Consider the following 17044-nt stretch of genomic DNA (forward strand, 5'->3'; position numbering starts at 1 on the left):
TGGTCTTTATCTGCAGAGCCTTTGGTCAGCAGAGGATGCCACACAGGTTTCCTGTGGACCCTGAAGGAGCAACATTTGGGCATCTTGACCTGCTGGGCTGGGCCTGTTTTTGCCTGTCCTGACCCTGTGTTCTGCCCCTGAGAGAGCCCTGGCTCTGCCATCTCCTCTGCCTTCCACATACCTCCTTACCTTGGACCGGCTCAAGGGTTTTTTCTCTTCTATGAAGTACATGGAAGGAGTTTATAGAGGATTATCTGAAGTAAATACATCTTTACAAAACTTCCTGCCAGTGTTGGAGTCCCTCCTGTTGGGATCCCAGATGGAAAACAGCTCTTAATATGCACTGCCAAAGGCATATTGATTGCAAATTCATAGATGGCCTCAGTTTCTATGTGTACTAAGCTTGTGCTTAGCCAGCAGAATGTTCTGAGAAGTGTGTGTCTGTGTAGTGTGCTGAGGGCAGTCATGGGGGGTTTAAACACTCACCAGCTTGGGGGATGAATGTCACACTGCAAGTCTTAGTGTGGGAAACAATGTGGTCATGCTATTTCATGGCAAAATGTTGTACCAGTCTCCTGCTTTGGTTCTGAAGCCTCCCTTTCTATTTTGGGGGGCCCAGGTGCCATTTTTCGGTCCCCTCTTCAACGGTGCTATCGTGACTGCGAAGCTATTGCCAAGCCTGGTCTGTGCCACGTGTATCAACGCAAGCAGAGCTGTGAAGTCCCTCATCCCACTCTACCAGAGCTTGTATCCTTTCTCCATGGGGCAGGGCTCCCCTTGGTAGGGTTCTCACTTGGAGCATCGTCCTGCAGAGAGGTAAGCTGGAATGAAAAATCCTTCCTGTTTGATTTCATTGGCAAATGTCTTTCTTTGCTTTCTTTGCTTCCAGCTCAATGTTCTCAGTGGTTCACAGCCAGCTGCCATCCGACGTTTTCAAAATGGAATGGCAGTGTCACCAGCGACTTCTGTCTTGCTGCTGGTAGGTTTGGGCTTAGCACTTGTGCTTTAATCTGTGAGAAGTGGTAACTCCCACCTTTTTTTCACACTCTTAGAAGTTGTGGACTGTGTCTGTCAGGCTGGTAGCCAGAGTTTCAGCCGTGCTCTTATCCTATCCAATTAACTTTACTTGGACTCATTACATTAATAAGACAGATGGGATTTGTCCTCACATACAGATGTTTCAGGTCCCAAATTCCAGTTTTGTTCCAGCTATGCCTGTATTTGGGCATTTTTAGAACCTGTTTTCCACCAGTAGCTGCAGGATGTGCTTCTCTGGGACAGGAGTCGTGACACAGACTCTGCTTCTTGGGTGCTACACAGACCCACAGTATTAGCACTGGTTTGCACCCGTGCTGGGGTCTTCTCATAATGCCTTCATACATTTCATAGCTTGTTTTGCTAATCACATCCCTTACGTCAGGACAAACACTCACTGCGCTTTGCTTTCTCTGGGGAGCATTTGAATATTTTTCTAATCACATGACTTTGAGAAAGAGTTTGTGAAATGTTTTGATCTTTGAAAGAACATTGAGGAATTAGGTTGAGATGCAAGTTTTTAAAACATGGAATATCTTCAAAGTACTCATTAGGGGTTTTTTTTAAAGGCTAAATTTTATCCTGTTTGCAAAAGTCATCAGAAATTAAAAGTAGCATTGAGGTTAAATAGGTTTGTGTTAATAACTAATTCTTTATTCATTGTAAAGAAAATGGTGGTGGTTGTGCAAACTGTGGTAATGCCTGACAGGTGAGTTAAGGCTCGTTGTGTTTTCTTCTCTTTCTTGAGAGAAATCTAACAAATTCCTGAAACTGTGCTGTGAGGAATTTAGCTTAATCCATCTGTTTCTCAGTGTTTAATGCTAAAGTAACAGTGTAGTAAGAAGGACATAAGTAGCAGCAGTTATAAGAACAGAAGTTGTCCCAGCCCCTCACTCCCAGCTGGAGTCCTCCTGTGTTTTGGTGTTGAGCATTTTGTGCGTAAGCAGCACTCACCAGCTGGCTGTGCTCCTGCTGTCCAGAGGGGTCTCCCTGAGCATCCCTGTGCATCCCTGGCGTGACAGAGCTGCACAGACACCGCAGCACAGGGTACTGCTCCACACACTTCTGAGGCAGCATTTGTCCCCACATTCTTTTCTGACTTTTTTTGTGTCTGCTTTTTCACCAGTGCTGTCCATAGTGAATCAGCTGCTACTTGTCTGTCTAATAAATGGAAGTGGATTGAGAAACTCCTGAAAGGAGACAAAGGGGATGCGGTGGGCAGATCCCTTTGGGACGATACTGGAGCAGGAGAGAAAGCTATCCATAATTCATTCTGTAGATAATGCATGCTCTGAGGGTACACTAAAGCTAGCAGTTGGAATGTGAGTGTGTAGATGTGTGAAGGTGATTTTGGGCCTGTCCAATGCAGCTCCCAAAGGCTGAGTGACTCAGGTTCGGTGTTTGCTCTATCAGCTGCCACAAACGGGACAGAAGGCAAGCAGACCCAGCAGTGCAAACAGTAAATGAAAGTGCCTTTATCAGACCGGAGGTGGAAATAACTCCAAAAATATCAGTAGCAGGGAGAAATAGAAAGCAATGTTGCTGGCAAAGCGAGGGATGATGTTTGGCGCACACCAGTCATAACTGTAGTTGGAATGAGGGCTGCAGGCTGGAGTGAGGCAGAGCTGAGGAGGATCTGCAGCTTCTCTTTGGCACATGGGTCATGTTGAAAGGCAGCATCTCTGTTAAGGGTCAGTAGCTGAAGACGTTTAGACTCCAGTGTGGTTGCATATGTGATCAAACACCTCGTCCGGTTGTCAGTGGTTCAATGGGGATAAGGTGCTGTGTCCATGGTGCTCATGCTGGAGCAGTGGCAGGGTGTGAGGTACCTGCAGGGACTCATCCCTGTTCTGCCCTGCGTGGTGCTGGGGAGCTAGGGCAGTATCTTGCCAGCAGTGACAGCTGAAGTCACTTGTTGGAAAGTCTGTAAACTCCAGTTACAGCTGCACTTGTAAGGGGCTGTAAGGGAAGTGTAATCAGCTACAGAGCTTAATTTGCATCTCAATTAGGAAAGAATCAGGAGGAGGGCTGTAGGGGTCTGTAGCTGGAAGGTTGTAGAAGAAATCTCATCAGGCACAAAAGGCTCCCGACTTAGTGCTCCAGCAAGTGGAGGACAATATCCAAATCCGGTTTCCATGGGGACCGGGACCGCAGAGCTGCGGGAGCATCTCATGGCCCACAGCCGCTTGGTCATGACAACACAAATTCCACTGCCGTGCCCAAAGACAGATTTCTGTTGGAAATCTCTGCAAATGAAGAAGGTAACTATGGCAGACCACATCAGACTTTTTTTAATCTCTTTTTTTACATTTATGTAACACTGTTGGTTTTAAGGAATTCATTAGGGCAAGAGATGCATTAAACAACAATTAACTATATTTAAACTTCAGTTTAGAGCTATTCTGGCTAGAGGTTCTTTGTGTCCATCAAAGGGCACATGATGGCACTCTGCAGGAGCCAGCCCAGGGTGGTGCAAGCACAGCTCAGTTGTCTTTGGAACAGTGCTGTCTCTGGCACTGCCGCACTGCTTTCCATGGGCGGGGATGTCTGCACATCAGTTTATGTTCCAGATTCCCATTTTATTCCTCCTTGGTGCCATTGAGCACTGAGGCTCAGCAGCTGCATCCCCTGTTAATTGAGACTCTGGCCATCCTTGAGTAACTGCTGAGCATGAGGCAATGTGCTCCAGCAGCCTCTCCAGGCTTGCTTTTTCAGGCAGTATCTGACTTTAAATGTGACTGGGACTCATAGAAATTCATATGTAATAAGGTGACTTAAATTTTACAAGAACATGAAATAATATTTAAGCTTACTACAGTTGTTGTATTGAAAGGAATATATTTATGCAGGTATTGAGCACATCTGAGTCTCCTTTGTATGTGCTGGAGAAAGGAGGGAACAACCTCTCTTGCAAACAAATTATTACAGGTCATAACTAAGCAAGGGTCGGTTCTGGTTCCAGCAATGCTGAACTTTTTTAAAAACTGGTGGGAATGGGGCTGTAAAAAGTGCATCTCTGAATGCTTGTCCAGCTTGTATTAAATGAGCTGTGTGCTGGGAAGGATTTCTGAACACTTCTGTGATCTGGAGTGCCATGGCACTAAGCTGCGGCAGAGCTCCTCTCTGAGAGCTGCTCTTGTCTCAGGATAAATATTGGGGGAAACCAGGGTTTGGACTGAAGTATTTATTACAGGTCTGATTGGCAGCTGCTGTCTTAAGCTGACAGTTCCTAAACTCAGGTGCTAGTGAACCTTCAGACATGAAAATGTGGCTAGTTTGGCAGGAGTCAGGAACTTTGGTTGGCCCATAATGTAATCCTGGTCTCCAAAAGACTTAGGGATTTGGAGATAGTGATATCTGAGCAAAACCTCCTCTTAGAATCCCCAGAGAAATGCATATCTCACTGCTTGGGTTATCTTTCAAATGGAGCTGTTTCTTTTCTCCTTGGATTGAATTGGCTTAATTTAAAAATCATTTCAGTGTTATATCTAGTATTTTACCACTTTTTTCCTCCACCTCTGCAAATAACTCTTGTACTCTCAGTCCTTCCTGACTGGGATGCTAACTGAATTTAGAGACAAGTAGAAAAAGATGCCAATGTGTCTGAAATGTTACCTCAGCTTTGAGGAGCTCTTTGTAATCTGCCTTGGGAGGGTGGGACACATCCCATGTGCCAGCATTAGTGGACTTCTTCCCTGTGTTTTTCAGTGATTTATGGTAGTCTTTAAATTATGTTCTTAGCAATTCAAGCTACTACATCTACTTTCTGTGAATGAGTAAATAGGGAGCCAGTTCTTCTTGGGGTTTATTAACACACTGATCATAAAATTATCTCTGTGCACAATAATAAGTTGGTTTGTTCTTACGGGCAGCAGAGGGGTTTGATCTTATTCTGTCTGTAGACTCCTGCACTCCACTTTTCTGTGACATGGGGTGCTGGAGGTGTCTGGGCATCGGAACAAGCAGAAATGAGCACGGTGAAGATGAGAACTCCTTATGTAGTATCTGAGCACTGGATGTCACCATTTCCCAGCTCACAGTTTGCACTCCTTCTTGTGGGCCTGAGGAAAACACAGCCCTTATGCTGGAGAAGTAATTTGATACATGAGTAACTCTTTCGCTGTTTTCTCCACTGTAATGGCAGTGGTCTGCCTGTTGACCTGTGCCAGCCAGCAGCTCGGTGGGGTAAAGCCAAAACTCCATCTAAACACATTAAAAAAAAAGACATCTGTAACTTTAATTCATTATATCTCATCTAGATATTGACTTGCTAATATATCCTAGGTGCGTTAATATCTGGAACCAAGAAGATTAAGCAAAGAACATCAGCTTCAAATTATGAATTAAATCCCTTTCTTGGTTTAAGCCAATTTCTGATTAACCTAATAGAGAGTGCCTGATCTGCTTTCCTGCTTTATCTGTCAAAGAAAGGTATTTGCTATGATGGATTTAATTGTGTGATGGCTCTCAGATGTTCTGGAGACTCATGTGGTATGAGACACATTTTGTGTCCCTCTCAGTGTGTGTTGTTTTGTGGCACTGGCATTTGGAGCTCTGCTGCGGGTATGAGGCGGTGTTTGATCGTGCCAGGGAAATGAGATGGAAAGCCTGTTACTCCTTTCAGAGGGGGTTCACAGTTTGTCCCCTTTACTTCATCCCAAGAAGTGGTGCCCTCCAGCTATACCAATGCAATGAAATTCTAAAGCATGTGTGACAGTTTATGTAACATGGCACCTGATGGTGTTCTTCCAGGCGGCTGGCCCTGGCTGGCATGTGCCTGTCAGCGGCCAGTGTCTTGTGGGGAGCAGCAGGTCCTGCTCTCACTGCCTTTGGCCAGGGGTGCCTGGACCCAAAGGGGGCCATGGATGGGCTGGGACTGCGTGGGCAGGCGCTGGCAGCTCTGTCTTTCATGCCGTGTGGCCCCCACCACAGCCAATCGATGACCAAGCTCTGTCTCCTCTGCCTTCCCTCCTCACAGCCAGAGCCTTCTCCAGGCAGCAATCGATGCCTCTAATCTGCTCCAGCCTGTAATAAGTCATGCAAGGCAAAGCTTTTAGGTAGCATTACATGGGATTGTGGAGGCGGCTCCTCAGCTCTCATTCATAGAGCTCTTCATGGACTCTCAGAGAATCCGCTGCATCCCACCGGTGCATATCTAAAGAGTATAAAATGCTTCTGCGAGTCTAAAGTCCACACGCTGCTGCACTGTGCAGACACAATGCGATCACATTTCCCTATTTTCTGTTTTGCGTCCATCCCTGAACCTGCAGGCGGGCCCTTGTTAGGCACCTAGCTCGTACCCGCATTGCTGGGGTGGCAGGGAGTAGCCAGGGAGGCTGCATGGGAACAGTGCAGTTTATTTTGTCACTATAACATGAGGCACCACTGTCCTCCCCCAGGGCTGGGAGCTGCCAAGTTCGCTGATGGTTGTTGAGAATATGTCAAGCTGATTCTAACACAGAATTTTAAACTGCTGATCTCAGGGCAGCATCTGTGCTCTTCAGTAGCGCTAAATAAACCCCAGCAGTAGTAGAGGCTCTTCTTTGCTGGCTAATATAATGGAGAGTTCCAAAAACAAACCTGGAGTTAAGTGGCATTGAGAATATAATGTGTTTTTAAATGAAATGTGAGATCACTGTGTGATATGTGTCAGGAAAAACCCCAATAAAACAAACTCAGCCTTGGATTTCTAAATTACATGCGTACTAATACGTGTGTATTGGTTGCAAACAAGGGTCCTAAAACACACAGCCATGCCTTTTTAAGCCCTGCCAGAGACTGGGAAGTTCTGATCTTGCTGGAAACAGTGGTTTGGGTGGTGTAATCGTGCCCGGCCAAGGCACTTCCCGAGAGCCCGGGATGGGGGATGCCTCGCAGGCAGCTTGCAGGGGCACACAATACGGTACGGGGCTTTGTTTATGAGCAAGTAACATTCCTTTAACGTGAAGGTGAGGGGGTACACAGAGGTGCTAAACACCTGTCCCGCGGTGCTTAATGTTTTCATCTGGGTTACACAAAGAGCCTCCAATTTGTGTTTCCCGAGAGGCGTTCAGTCATTCTTTGACAGAAGCAAATTTGGTATATTCGGGTTACTGACAAGTACTTCATCCCATCTTGTGATGGCTCTTGCCGGTTTGCAAGGAGTTCACATTCCGTGTCTTTTCAAAGTAATTTTTGATGATTTTGCTGCTTCCCCCCGTTAACTTTGAAGAGATGTGCGTGGCTAAAGCTCGGTTGTGTCTTTCGGAAACTTTACTGTGAATTCCCATTGGCAGTTGGGGCTTCCCGGGGTTGTTTTTGTTTGTGTTTTGTCACAAACAGGCCGGCGAGAAGCAAAGCGGGTTCGGTTTCTGCGACTGGGCTGAGTGAGGGGCGCTGGGGAGCGGGGCCGGCGGTGCCACCGGCGGTGCCACTCGCAGAGCGGGAGGCGGGGCGTGGGCCAAGCCCTCGCACGGCTCCCGCGGGCCCCGGGGTCGCTCCCCCGGGCGCGGGGCTTTGTGCGGCCCGACCGCCTCATTAGCATGCGGGGCGGGTGAGCGGGGCTCTGCTGGCTTACCAGCTGTTCCTGCTGCTCCCGACAATGTCCAGCGGGCCGGGCTGGCCGCGCTGCGCGGCCGCCGCCGCGCTCCGACAGCCTTTCCGCTGGGGATGCCCACGTGGCACCGCAGCGCCGGCCGGCCTCGCATGGCATATGGTGTCTGGATTCATACAAGATGCAAAACTATTCTGCCGCTAATGCACAATGACTCATAGCATTGCTAATTTTTCCAACAAAAGCCCACTTCCACACCCACACTTTTAACCCCTCAGGCTAAAAAGCCTCTTCTTTAGTTTCAAAGCCATGGAAATGTAAGGAGGTGGGTTCTGGATCAATATCTGAAACCCTATATTTATTTAAAGCATATGCACGTTCTAACACTTATTTTAAATTTCAGTGAAAGCCGGTTTGCAAATCGCCACTCTATTGTGCAGCAGGTTTTCTCGTTCCAAAGTGGATTCCATGTCAAATGCTGGGATTTAAAAATTTTTCGATAGTTAACATATTAAAAAAAATAATTGGAAGTTGCCACCATAGGTAATAAAAAAGTTATTTTCATTTAAGAGGAGGGAATCCAAGTATTGCAGCCGGTGAATTTTCAAGGATTATGTATTCCAGCATGAGTTCCCAAGCTGCTTGATGTAAGCAGCTTGTAATGTTTGGGGATCTTTGCTATTTGCTAGCTCTTCGAGGACAATAATAATGCATCTTCCAACTAGAGGGAGCTGCTGGTATCCCTGAAGCTGATTCTTAACCTTCCAGTCTGATTCCTTTGTGCGGAACATACAGCAACCGTTCTGACGTTTTAATAAAATCAAGCTAAATTACCCTGAATCATTTAGATTAAACGGATGCATCTCAGTTCTTGCAGTGTAATCATCAAATTAAACTGCGAAATTTGGGGGAAACTGAAGCAGATCCTGGTTGCTTTCTGTGGAATTATACAGGTCGTGAAAAGATTGGTTAGGAGGGAGCGAGGAGCCGGGACTCGCACAGAGTGTTCAGAGACAAACAAAAAGTGTGTGGGAGGCAGGAGTGTGGGGGCAGCAGTGGGAGTCACTTGCTCCTGCTCCCTCCAGCACATCAAAGGAAAGGACAAAGGGGACTGTGGCCAAGCTTGGCGCTCAGGCTCCCTGGAAGCCACTTGTTACAGGGTCCCCCATGGGCAGTGCTGCAGCAGGTGAAGGCTCCTGCTGGCATGGATTTAGAAAGAATCTTTCCTAGGGGATGGTTGGAGGGCTCCTGGGGGGCTGATGACTCCACGGCAGCCTGCAGTGGGTCCAGTGGGATGCACCGTGCCCTCACCAGGGCTAAAGCCCAGGTGCCAGCCTTGGAAAGGCAGTTTCCATCTGCAGGGCTGTTCCCTTGTCCCAGAAATGGTGGTGGGAAGGCACAGAGGCTGCAAGAGAACAGATCCATGTGTGGGCATTTCCAATGGTACTTCCCCAGCAGTTCAGGCACTGGTGGTAACCCAAACTTGGAATCACCAGTACAGGTTTAGCTCATTTTTCAAACTTCTCTTTTTCTCTTTTGAAGAGACCCTGACTTTGGTGTGTGGTTGCCATGAACCATTCATGCTGAAATTACTTAATCAAAAGTTATTCCTTAACTTTCTAAACTGGGAAAACATTTTTAGGCTTAGATTTGGATTTTCTTCATGACTTAGTTTCTCTGTTATTGAAAATGAGTGGCTGAGTTGAGTGTTGACCATGCTTTGAGGAGGTGAGACAGATCTGACTCCACTCCAGCCTGACTGGCTCTGTGCAGCTGACACCAAAAGGAGGGGGACACAGAAATTTTTGTGCCTCTTATATAAAAGATACTTTGATGGGCAGCACCATAATCCTTTTCTTTAGAGAGGAAAGGCTTCTCCTCTGCCAGCATTGTGAAGCTTTGAAAGCCATCGTGTTACTGGGAACATGAACATGGTGACATCAAGTGAAAGGAATAGGAGAATACTTTTTGTAGCAGGTTTTCTCCCTGGCACGTTCAATTTTTGGGGCTTCTTTCCTCAGCGTCGTAATTCCATGTATGTTTCCCAGTGCTTTTAACTGTCAGGGTTCTGATGTATAAACAGAAACAGATGGCTTTTGACGATTTCTTAAACCTAATGTTTACTAACAATCTAGTGCATATACAGTATTTTCTGTTTAAACAAAGTCTCAGGGTAATTTTCTGGGGCTTAATACTTCTCTGAATTGGCCTGGGCCAGTTTTTTTGGAGAACTGTAACCTGTGCTGAACAGCTGGATTTGTGGCACCTTTTTAGGGTCATCCACCTGGCTGGTTTTTCACCAGTGAGACAGTGGGGATTATCTAACACTTTGTTGGCCAACAGTTTGTGGCTTCCTGAAGTAAAAGAGGTCTTTCCCTGACCACCTTTCAGCTGGCAACCCCTGAAGGGTTGTTTGGGGAGCAGTTATTTCACTGAAATCTCAGTGTTACCTTCACAACAAATTTGGTGTTAGCTTAGTGTCTCAGTATGGTAAAGCTTCAACACCAAAAATGTGCTGTTGACAGTGAATCCATTACAGCTTAAGGGAGAGAGCTCAATCTCCGGGGCCCTTGCTTTTCTGTGTTTCTGAAAGCTCTTTCCTGAACTCGTGCCATCCCTGTAACCCTGACTGGCTTTTTGGTATTGAAAGGGGGCTTGCTGGGGCTGTGCTTGCCAGACTGGCACCCTTCAGGTGGTGTGGCATTGCAGGCAGGATCACAGAGGCACTGAGCACTTGGGAGAACAAGCCTTGTAGATGATGCTCAGACACTCCCCAGATCATAAGTAAACAGGGCTCTGCACTTTGAATTTCTGTGTCCAGCCTACCACCTTCCTCTCCCCACTGCCAACCTCTCCCAAAGCTGGGAAATCTGATGCTCTGAAAACACCATTTCCCACAGGCAGCTCTGATGGTAAGAAATGGAAGATTGTTCTGTCCTTAATTGTTAAATACAAGTCGGTGTTATCTGAAGGTTTCAAGCTGTAGGAATAGCAGTTACACCAGCCCCGGGCTGCCTGAGGGACAGCACAGCCCTCATCGTTAACTCCCTGAGCCTGGCAGGAGAGAGGGATTGTTCCAGTCCAGGAGAACTGTTTGAATTCAGAAACCTTTTCTTTCTAGGCTTTTGCAGAACCTGTTGGGTTTTGTGCTCCCATGTTTTATGACTTGTTGCTATGATAATTCAGTTCATCTTACAGGTTTCTCTAATTGTGATTGATACATAATCATTCATTTTATTGAACTTCATTAAGGTCTGTGAACCTGTCCCAACTTACAGTAATTAGAGCCCAGATAGCCATTCCATCTGTTCCCAAGCACTGGTTAATTAATGAACTTTTAACTTGTTCTTTGCCTTGTAAAAGCCCTCGGTTATTCTCAAGTTACTGAATAGGATTTGTATGCCAGCATTTCCGTTTGTTTTAAATGCCACAGCAACGTGTAGTTTGGAATCCCAAAAGTCAACGCACAAAGTCCCCGGATCTCAGAAAGCAAAGTGGAGAGATTTTACTTTCTGTTCCCACTTTGTGCATCAATTACAGTATCTGTGAAACTGGGGTTTGCAAACAAACACCTAACAGGGTCTCCAGTGTTCTCTACTGCCCAAACCAAGGGGTTTGAATCTTCCCTTGTATTGCTAAAGAAAATACACAGAGATCAGTAAGCCAAATGTTTCATTTTTCATGTTAGTACTTACTGGAAGAACATTAGAAACATGATACCTGCAGACACACATTTTCCTGCCCTCATATTTCATCCTTTTGTTGCATTTTGAGCGTCAGGCCCGAAGACAGCTTTGTTAGTTTTATGTAGCATTCACTACAAGGAGATTTTTAGGATGGAGCAGAATCCACCACTGCTTCTGGAGTTGTTAGAGAGACTGTTGTGGTCCAGTACTGGGAGAAATCAGCAGGACCCAAGCTACTAAGTACTGAGAGTTTCTCTGCTTCACCTCTGTGCATTCTGACTGTGCAGTAACATGCTGAGTCAGTGATCTGTGTGCAGGGAATAAATAATTGATTTTTTTAAAAATTAATTCAATTTGTGTTTGCTGAGCAGACAGGAGAGGCAGTATTTCCAGTGGCAGGAATTTGAAGAAAATGTTGGGGTTTTTTTGCATTGTTGCATTCATGATCTGCTGCTGTTTTTTACACACAGCATGAAGGCATAGGGCTGTAGCTGTGCTCTGCCCCATTTGGATTGATCTGTGTTTACCTTCAATATTCAGGACAAAAATTAAGTCATACTACTCAACTTCCTCAAAATCCCTTCAGCATTCAAAAGCTGACCATCTGTCCAGTCCAGCCATTCCTTCCTCCCCCAGTATGCATTTTAGCCAGTGTTTTGAGCTAGGCTGTATCCTGGAGAAACAAAATATGGAGGGAAAGAAAGGTCTTGGGCCCTGGGGCCATGTTTAGCAACGCAAACCCTGTAATTGCAGATGGTTTTTGTGAAATGAGTGCAGAGAGCCCTTGGTTCTGTGGTACTTCAGCATGCTGGTCTGTGGCACGGTGGGTGTCTAAGGCACAGGCAGGCTTGTCTGTGAGAGATTTCCAAACAGGTAGTTTTAATTCCTTTTCCAGTATTTCTGTGTGCTAGCTCATCGTCTCAACACCGATCCCACATTTCAAACAGTCCACCTGGCAAATCCACATGTGCTCCCTTGCTTTTTGGGACTGAAGCATTTTAAGTTACTGGCAGATTTGCAAGAAAAAACGGATTTTTTCCTCAGGCTTTTTGGGAAGTGCAGGTGTTTTGTCTGGGAATTTGTTGGTTTGTGTGCAGTGCCAGGTGTGTGGTACTCAGCCATGGTGCCCGCCTCTTCTTCACTCCTGATGCTCTGCAAATGCACAGCTGGGATCTTGTTAAAGTTCTTCTAAGATGTTGTTCCACTGGCTGAGATTGAGTTAGGAACAAATCCATTCAGCATGTGCATTTACTAAGGTGTGTTTGTAAATCATACCACTCCATTACAGCTGATACTTAGGGGGTGCAGTTTTGTTTACATGAAGAAAACTGGGATGTTCTTCCTGGGCAGTCCCTCTCCTGTTCTCCACACGCATTTACACTCTGTTAAATGTATTTTCAAATGAAAAAATATGCGGATGATCTTGGTGAGGTGTGAGCAGCAAACAGGGCACCCCAGTAAAGGAATGAGAGGAGGGACCTCTTACCCCTCTCTGGTCGGATCGTGCTGTTGTTTCCTGTGCTCCAGTTTTCTGGATGTGCAGAGATATCCCCAATGTTTACTTCTCGGGGCTGATAGATATGGGTCCTCCTAGTGCAAGGAGACCTATAGGCACAAATCTCTGCCTTAATGCAACAGAATGAGTTTAGATGCTGCATGCGTATTTTAGCAATATTTTCTTTTAAATCCGTAAGCAGGGGTGACATTCCACCCTTAGTTAGCTAAATGGAAGTATTAATTAAAGGAATTACACTTAAGGCTGTTCTCTGTCAGGTAACTGATTTTACGCAATAGGCATTTACATTAAGTTTTAAATATTGTATTTTGTTTAATACTAACTTATTTTTATTTTAGATTAAAATATTTTTAGCAGCCTTTCTGTAGTTTGCCTGTAAAATGTTTGATGTTATTTGGTTTATTAAGAGAGATAAGAGGGATGTTGTTCTCTCAGCTGTTACATATTATTGCATGTTATTCTGTATTTTAAAAGTTCAAAGTCTGTGCTAACTCATGTTTTTCTGTTCTTGTTTCTGTTGGTACAGACATGCTGGTATGGAGCATTCCCATTTGTGTGAAAAACAAATTCAGTTCAGGCCATGCATAGATTGTCAGAAAGATTAAAGTGTGCATCTGCAATTTTTTCTCTTTCAGAAAGAGGCCTTTGATGTGCTAATGTTCACTTTCTCTCTTTTCGTGGCAAAGCGCTGGGCATTGTTTCAGGCTGCAGAGCAGTGTCTGCTTCAGAGAGGCAGATTCAAGCGCCCAGACCCCAACCTTGCGCAAGGTAGCATCATCGGCAGTGATACTGCTGGCATTGTCCAGGGGATCAGATAGCAGTGTGCCTGCACAGATAAATACCAGGGCAGGCAGTGAGGAGAGATGTTTCCAAAGAAGCCAAATATTTAATATCTAATACCCCACTTCTGTGTGCCAGTGTTCCTGCAGCTACACTGAGTCATGCGCCGTGGGTCCAAACTGGAAAGCTTGGCAGTGCAAGAGGTGCTCCCTGTAGGCTCTCAAATCACACCCAAAGACAAGGCTGTAATGTATTTTCAAAGTTAATTTATGAAATTATTTGGATGGGCTCATCTTGGGTTGCAGAGCACATTTTCCAGCTAATGGATAAATTTTGCAGGCTGCTCACAGGACCAGCTTGAGCTGATGTAGCAGGGGCCTGATGTGGGTGGTGACAGTCATAGTGACAAAGGTGTGTGGAGAATGAGCAGCTATGAACAGCCCTTCTTATGCCAAAAGACATCAATTCTCCTTTTGTAATTGACTGGGAAGGAATGGTTTCCTGAGTTCCTCAGAATAGAGGTATGGGGAGAGACAGTGTGTAACGGGGGCAGGAGTGAGTGGAGTACTGGTTGTGTTCTACAGAAGACGGATTAGTTGGTAATTCAATTATAAAAGCCCTCCTTTTCAAACTATGTGAAATTTGAGACAGTAAGTCGAACAAAACCTGGAATGAAACTTGAATACAGGAAAACCTGACAGCAGGCATGCTGTGTAGCTTCTTCCCTGGGTCGTAGTCCCCTCATATTCCACCAGCTGTGGATGCTTCATTAAAAATTCATCCTGTGCTCCTGTGCCTTCTCTTTGGGGTCCTCATGATCTTTTTACCTGACATGACTCAGCATTTAAGGATGTCAAAGAACTTCAGAAGTTTAGCTTAAAGGGTACTGGCTGGAGCAAGCAGTGAGAACAATGAGGAAGCAATGTGCTTCAGCAGAAGCGTTCCCATGCTTGTGCTCAGGCTGGGTCTGTGGGGAGGCTGTGCCACCTGGGCACAGTGTCCCTTCGGCACCAGGACCGAGCTGCTGGGCACACACGCTATGTTAAGGTCCTTTCTGTGATGTGCAGAGATGCAGACGGCACTTGGAAGCACATGCCCGGGGAAGGGTCGGCCTGTGTGGTGATTTGCAGTCACCTCACAAAGGAGCATCTCTGTGCTGGCTGCAGAATGAGACGTGTCAGAAGGGCCTGGCAGGAAGCAGATGGAAAGGGCTGTGCTGAGCAGAGTGGTGTAGGGCTGTCGCTGGGGCCTGAGGGGCAGGTTTTTGGTAGCCTTGGAGAAACGATCGGAGCAACTCACTTGTCACCAGCTGCCGTCCACCTCTCCTGCCTGCCCTGGCTCGCAGGGACCAGTGACTCTCCTGCAGGATTCCCCCCCTCCCATCACAGCTGTCTCTGCAGCAGCACTGGCTCGCTCGTTTGCCATCTCAGATCAGATTAATTGTCTGTTTAACAAAGTGCTGGTGCTCTGTGAGTTGGCCGTAATCTCATCATAGTGGAAGTGGGTGCTCCATAACCCAGACACCTTGGGGATGCAGGAGTACACAGCCCCAGTGCTTGCACAGCACAATTGCTCGCTGATGCTCTTCCCTGGTGTATCTGTGTGACCCAACCTTGTGAGCACCTGGGGTTCTCACAGGAGCACATGTCATTGCACCTCCCACCTGGTGCTGTGCAGCTTCCCGGGCCCAGCCCCAGCCTGTGCTCTGCTCCTGCACTGCTCTTCTACACAGAATTCTACACAGAATGCCCCCAACTGGGAAGGGCTCCAGCAGCACCTCAGATGTTCTTTGGGACCACCGTGTGTTTCATCGCTCCTTGTTTCTGTCATATTTATTCCTATAGGCAGGAGTTTTTCTTTTGTATTGTTCTGGGATTCAGCACTTCCATTCCCGTTCCCCTGAGTGTTAATACCTGTATACAACATGTGCCTGTATGCTATAGCCTGGTTTCTGGTCTCATTCTCACTCCTTTTCAGAGCTGGTTTGAACTTGTCCAGTCCTGGGGGCTAAAGCAGGCTGTCAGCTTGAGTGTGCAGCCAGCCAAGCAACCCTCTCCACTGCTCTCTCTCCACTTCCACCATCATTTCTCTTGTGCTTGGATTTAGAACTTGGTTGTTTAATAGTTTATTGTACTGCTCATTCAGGAACTTGTCCTGTAATAAATTGCAATGATAAGACCTCATGGCCACCCTGAGCCACTTAAAACTTATGGGGATTTTTTTCAGAAACAGTCGAACATACAGAAGTTGCCAGCAGTGAAACCAATGTATTGACTGCCTTTTCGTGAAGGAGTCACTTGGATATTTTCAGATTTGCTCACTCTCCACTCACACATTCCACCTCATAAGTTAAAAAAAGCAGATTTCATAAATTTGCCCCAGAATTTTAATTTACTCCTCTGGGAAAATGGGGAGCCATCACAGCATGCACACTGGCTGAGCTGTGCTGTGGTGTGAAAGTGGAATTGGAATCCAGTTCCCCCACTGGGAGGTCACCTTCAAGGGAGAAAAATGTTATTTTAAATGCTTACTTAATCACCGGCTTTTGGGGACGCTGTTGGTCGAGGTGACCAGCAGTGAGTGTGTGCTGCTCTACCTGTTGCGGGCTGTTGAAAGGAAGAGTATGTTCATTTAATGGATTTTAAGCAACATTATTCAAAGCATCAACAAAAGGCATTCTGTGTTATATGAATAAAAGATTTCCCCGTGCCTCCTAGTTTACCCTGCAATGCCCTCCAGTGTCATTGAAGTGCTGCCACCTGGCAGGGAGCTCTTGGGCTCAGCTGCCACAGGGCCCGGCCAGAGGCAGTGCCAGGTGCTTGCAGTGCAGTGCCAGCCACTGGTCAGGTGGCCAGATGGACCCGCTCAGGGGCACAGGTGGAGCATGGAGGGGAACACTGAGAAATGAAGCACCCACCGAGCCCCTGCAGCCTCCAGCACTCGGTCAGACCTGGGAGCTGTTTTGTCCACGTCTGCTACCCGCAGCCCCGGGGCAGCCCACGCTCAGTCCCTATTTTGGAACATCCACAAATGTGTCAGATGATATTCTAAACCTCTGTCCTTCTTATATTGGTTTTAATTTAAAACTGGAACATCCCCACTTGGTTTCCCAGCCTGTCTCACAGCAGCAACAAGTCTGTTTTGTGTTAAGTATCTTGCAAATGGTTGTCAACTCATAATGGATGTGACAATAAGCCTGTTACCTGTCCCTGATTGTAATACATGTAAATTACCAACTATAATAGACCTGAAAATGAGCCATTTAGTGTTAAATACAGAAATAACGAAAAGATCTGCAGTAAACTAGAAGGGCAAAATTACTTTGTGTAATTATATTTTGTTCTGCTTGTAGCTGCTAGATCATTATACTCTTATCAAACTGACAGGGTTTGGGTAACATTTAGTAGGTGAGGAAAATTATACTTATAAATTGAAAAGACTTGTTCCTTAATAGTGAGTTGACAGTCCATCAGTTATATCCAAGGCACAGAGGTG

The 17044-nt window shown here is 46.2% G+C and overlaps 1 protein-coding gene across 5 annotated transcripts in view; it reads left to right on the forward strand.

Moving 5' to 3' along the window:
- Positions 1-17044, forward strand: part of RALGAPA2 (Ral GTPase activating protein catalytic subunit alpha 2) — a 91535-nt gene that overhangs the window by 55766 nt on the left and 18725 nt on the right. For 4 of the 5 annotated variants that reach the window (XM_040059541.2, XM_040059542.2, XM_040059543.2 and 1 more), the window contains one exon: positions 620-747. In XM_040059541.2, the coding sequence (XP_039915475.2) occupies positions 620-747 (128 nt within the window). Of the gene's footprint in view, positions 1-619; positions 817-17044 lie in introns of all 5 variants that reach the window. The other variant, XR_005700084.1, reaches the window with a different exon arrangement.

The sequence above is a fragment of the Hirundo rustica genome, chromosome 3 (genome assembly GCF_015227805.2).
Source record: "Hirundo rustica isolate bHirRus1 chromosome 3, bHirRus1.pri.v3, whole genome shotgun sequence".
Lineage (NCBI taxonomy): Eukaryota > Metazoa > Chordata > Aves > Passeriformes > Hirundinidae > Hirundo > Hirundo rustica.